This window comes from Rhea americana, unplaced genomic scaffold, assembly GCF_003343005.1.
Source record: "Rhea americana isolate MKP2758 unplaced genomic scaffold, rheAme1 scaffold_84, whole genome shotgun sequence".
Lineage (NCBI taxonomy): Eukaryota > Metazoa > Chordata > Aves > Rheiformes > Rheidae > Rhea > Rhea americana.
Window position 1 is genome coordinate 2852852 of NW_028187023.1, and position 4699 is coordinate 2857550.

The 4699-nt window shown below is 48.8% G+C and overlaps 1 protein-coding gene across 1 annotated transcript; it reads right to left on the reverse strand.

Annotated features, from left to right (window-relative positions):
• Positions 1–279: 279 nt before the first annotated feature.
• On the reverse strand, positions 280–4697 carry CCDC177 (coiled-coil domain containing 177; the record flags this gene model as incomplete). Its single annotated transcript, XM_085323356.1, has 1 exon — positions 280–4697. A coding segment is annotated over one exon (1440 nt), but the record flags the coding sequence as incomplete, so codon positions are not given.
• Between the last annotated feature and the right edge of the window lie 2 nt (positions 4698–4699).

A 4699-nucleotide genomic window follows, 5' to 3' on the forward strand; every position in this document is an offset into this window, starting at 1 on the left:
CCTGCACCTTGGCAGCCAAAATACGAAATAAGCCTCATCTAAAAAGACAATACTTTTTACATGTGTCCTATGGTTTAAGTTCTGCTTCCACCAAAATCCAGCAGTAAAACTTCTCCAGTAAACAGAAGCATAAGCAGATGCAAGAAATCTCTCTCATGCTTCTACCCAACTTGCTGACTTGGTTTTTCTGTGCCACAAGTTTAAGTAAGTTATAAAGCTCTACTGACCCTCCCAAACTTTGGATTGAAATAACTACAGAATGGAAAAAAAAATCCACACACAGTTATGCATTTTGAAAAAAAAATATTTTTTTCTTAGATCACACATTCAAAACTTGAGAGCTGCACACTGCACAGTACAGGAACAGCACTTAGCCAATCCAATTATCACCACATAGGTGCCTTTTGATTAGTTTGGCTGTAGTCCCAAGGTGTCAAACTTGGTCAGTGGCAAGAGATGGACTCCAGGTTTAACTAGTCAGTGGCCACAACATTATTTCTGGGCTGAGTGTAGTCCTCAGTCTACACCGCAAATGCCCTGTAAAGGCAGATTTTGACAAAGCCTTCAAGTAAAAGCAGACCCTTAGGGAAGAGCTACTGTTTCAGTTAGTGACCATGTATGTTCAATTGCCCATCACATTTTGCATTCCTTACRCTGCTTCTCAGCTCTTTTCCATTTGCTCTCTGCTGAATCGATCAYGCTGTGAACTTCAGCCACAACGCAAGGGAGCAGGGAAGGAAGAGCTTTCACAAGTGACCCACTGATACCCTCGCATCAATGCTGCCAAGCTTGCTCTGCAGCCTCGAAGGCTAGAGGTTAGATGAAATCTTGGCTATGCGGATGTCAGTGCAAGGTTTACCCCAACACCAGTGTTGCCAGGGAGCAAGGGAAGCTTTGTGCAGGCTGGATTTGGGCCACTGGGCATCTCTTTTCTAGGTCTTTGCAGCTACAAGGGCACACACTCTAACACGGACAGCAGGACTGAAACTAACCTTGGTATCGCTGTTCAAATTGATTGACAAGGGTGAGGGGACAGACTCCTAGCTGGGAGCAGTAACTCAACTGTCCTTCCTACAGTTATGAATGTTTTCAGATTCTGATGTTAATTAGTGCTTTTCTCCAACAGATACGTTTTATTTTAATAACCACTCACTCAAATAAATAAATACAAAATAGTACCTCGCACTCTGCTAGCCTCTTTTGTCCAAAGTCATTGAAGCATTTTACCAAATTGGGTGTTTTTATTTCCTGGGAGTCACAGCAATCCCAGRAGCCTGACTCTGCTTCCTTTTATATCAATGGGAGCAGGCCCAGCCCTCAAGGACTTACCTGGCATCACACAGCGAGCCAATGACTGACAGTGAAAATGTAACTTAAGTGCCCTAATTCCTACTTTCTTGCTGGTTGTTCTCTATAGCGWTAATTGTTCTCTAATTCAAAGGGATTATGCTCCATCAAAACCAAAAACCCATTTCTTCATTTCCAACACTGATTTTTATAACGTTTTCAGGCTTCCATGGTACCAGAACGTCCTTTGGTCTACAATTAGCATCACTGTTAATGTAAGGAACCTTCTTTAAAACCTTCTAAGAAGTTTTAAACCTGCTGTTAACTCCTGTGAAACTTTGGTAAGCAGTCTACACAGAAAATCCTGTGTGCCCACGTTCTGTGCCAGTCTTCTATTTTTCTCTTCCATGTTGTACATTAGAGACATCTGCAAGAAAACAGGATCTTGGCTGCTGCTTCTCCCCCGTGCGCCAGGTCGACACCATCACCACAGCAACCCCACATGGTGTCACGCATGGTCAAACGCACAGCTGGCACAGCCCCCGGTTGGAGAAAAACAGCAGAAAGTGCCTGCTTTCAGATGTGTGTTCATTACTGTAACCCAGCAGACAGCAAATGTGGAAAACTGGAGCAGAACACTGTCTTATTTAAATGCTTTCCACAAGGTGTAGGCAGGCATTTTCACATTTCCAGTGTATTATCAGCAGAAGGACTCATTTCCCTCTATACAGTATTGAATTAGAGTTATAAAAATGCTGTGATCCTCATTAGAGGATCTATAACATAGCTTATTTTGTGCATCTACTCTTTCTTGTGCCCTAAAGTGAGAATACAACTGTTAGCACCAGTGGACAGATAAATGCTGTCCTGCTTGGTAGATACTGATAAGAGCTGGGTGAACTTGTTATTGCAAGCAATTCATAGAATCACAGAATAATTTAGGTTGGGAGGGGAGTCTCCTGCTCAGAGCAGAATTGGGCTGTTCAGGGCCTCGTCCAGTCAAATTCTGAGTACTTCCAAGTGTGGAGGCTCCACAGACCCTCTAAGGGGGCAAATAAGCTGCAAGTCTGTGACAAAGGCCAGCTTCCACAAATTCATTTTCATAACTTACTGAACAAATGGATCACGTAGGTGCCTTTCATTTTGTGGACTGCTCACAAGCTTCTGCTTTCCCTTCTCCAAAAGGAAAGAATTTTGCGGACTTTTGTAACAAACATGAAAAGGAGGAGGAGTAGAGAGGGTATCAGGGAGGGGAAACGGCTACAAATAGCGTAAGTGAAGTTGCAGTTTTTGTGAACAATTTTAACAGCTTCTGCCCAGCTCTGATCATAATATCTACTCACACGGTGTTACGCAGTCTCGCTCTGTGCTTTTTCTCCTCCCACATCTGATACCAGCAGTGGGAAGGCACACCCAAGGGCCAGGCATACAGAATTCCCTAATACAGCCATCCTCATCTCTATCATGGAAGAGACAATAGCTTTGAGAATGCAACCCTGTCATTTAAACCAAGCTGAACTGCACTCAAACCAGAATGAGATGAGTCGGTGTCAGTTCTTTTTTAGGCCTGTCTTCTCTACTGCCTGCATTTCCACACTAAAGAAGAGTGCGGCTGCAGTCAGCTCCGCTTCAGGCAAACAACTGGTAACTCATAGGTTTTAAGCAAACTTCTTCTGCAGCCCTCTCTGAGACAATGTGTGTGCTTGTGGTGTGGAGGACAAAAAAAGCTCACTTCTCTGTAAAGATGACTGAGGTCAGTCCTTAAAACATGCCCCAAAACAAAAGCATATTTTAAAAAGTACAYGAAATAGCTGCCACGCTTTTTGTGCGGTACACTGCTCCCCCTGCCAAAATAATAAATAAGGGTGGGTGTTGTTTGTTGTTAAATGTCCTAATGTAGAGGAGCTTTCTGATGCATCATGATGAACAACCTTAAGTGACGTATCCCCACTCATCCATGAAAAGCTCTTTCATTTCTTATCCAGGTTGGCATGCAGTTCTGCTTCCAAGGCCATCTTGTCAAAGGTGCGCATGTTCGTCTCCTCCCGTACCTTTTCCCGGACGTGGAAGGACGCCCGAGCAACAGATCTGGCATTTTCTAAGACAGTCTTCTTTTCCTTGAAGATCTGCTCACTTCTCTCCAACTTCCTCTCTATAGAGAGGAGGATCTCCCTGCGCCGTAAGTCCTCGTACTGCTCTACCTTTTGCTTGTTGAGTTTTTGCACCTTCTCCTTCTCCAGTCGGCTCATGACCACCTTGCGGGCTTTCTCCTGGACCACCTCTTCAGCCACTTGGGCAGCGTGCTGGAGCTTTCTCTCTGTCTCTTTAGCCAGGGCCTCCAAATGCTCCTTTTGCTCTCTTTCCTTCCTTTCTGCTGCCAGTTTGGCTCTCTGAATCTGCATCTCCTCCCGCCTGGCCTTTTCCCTCAGCTCCTGGTTCCTCTTCTCCATTAGCTGCTCGTAGTTCTCCTGAGCCTTTGTTAAACTCATCTCCAGAGAGGCCTTCAGCATCTGCTTCTCTTCTGCCTCTTGCTTGGCCAGTTCCTTGAGCAAGGCCTCGTGCTTCAGCTTCTCTGCTTGGTTGAGCAGTTTCTTCTCCTTCTGCAGCTGCACCTCCTTCCTCAGCCTCTTCTGTGCAGCTGTGGACAGCTTCTCTTGCAGAAGCTGCTCCTCTCGCTCTCGATGCTCCTTCTTGACATCTTCCTTTGCCTTCAAGTTGTGCTCTTGATGGAGTTTCTTCTGCTTGTCCTCCTGGATAGCCCTCTCCAGCTTCTCCCTCCGCAGCCGCTCTTGCTTCTCCGCTTGCTCCCGCCACCTCTCCTYGCTCATCAGGCGCTGCTTCTGCTTCAGCAGGGCGGCCTCCTGCTGCTCCTGGCTCAGCCTCCCTCGCCGCCTCTCCACTTGGCACTCCCACATCCGCTGGCCCTGCACGAGGGCCCTCTGCTTCTCCTTCTCCTCCTGCTCCTTCCGCTGCTCCGCCAGGCGCCGCTGGCTGTCCCACTGCAGGTGGGCCGCCTGCCGCTGCTCCCGGAGGAGGCTGGCCTCCTGGTGCTTGGCGATCATCAGGGCCGCGATCTTCTTGTCCCTCTCGGGCACCTCCTTGAGGCCCTTCTTCCTCTTCACCTCCCTGACGATCCTCTCCACCCGCTGGGCGGTCTGCGGCGAGTGGCTGAGGTCGCCCAGGCTGAAGCTGCGCCCCAGCAGGGAGCCGGCAGCGGCCCCCGCCCGCTCCCGGGGGCGCCCCTTGCCCCCGCGCTCCCGCAGGCTCTCCCCGCTGTAGGAGGACGAGGCCCCCGACTCCGAGGAGGTCTTGCCCCAGGCGGCCTCCCGCCGCTTCTGCAGCGAGTCCAGGGAGTGGCTCTTGGTCTTGGCGCCCGCCGAGGCCCTGGCCTCCCCGCCGGGCCGGGGCCCCG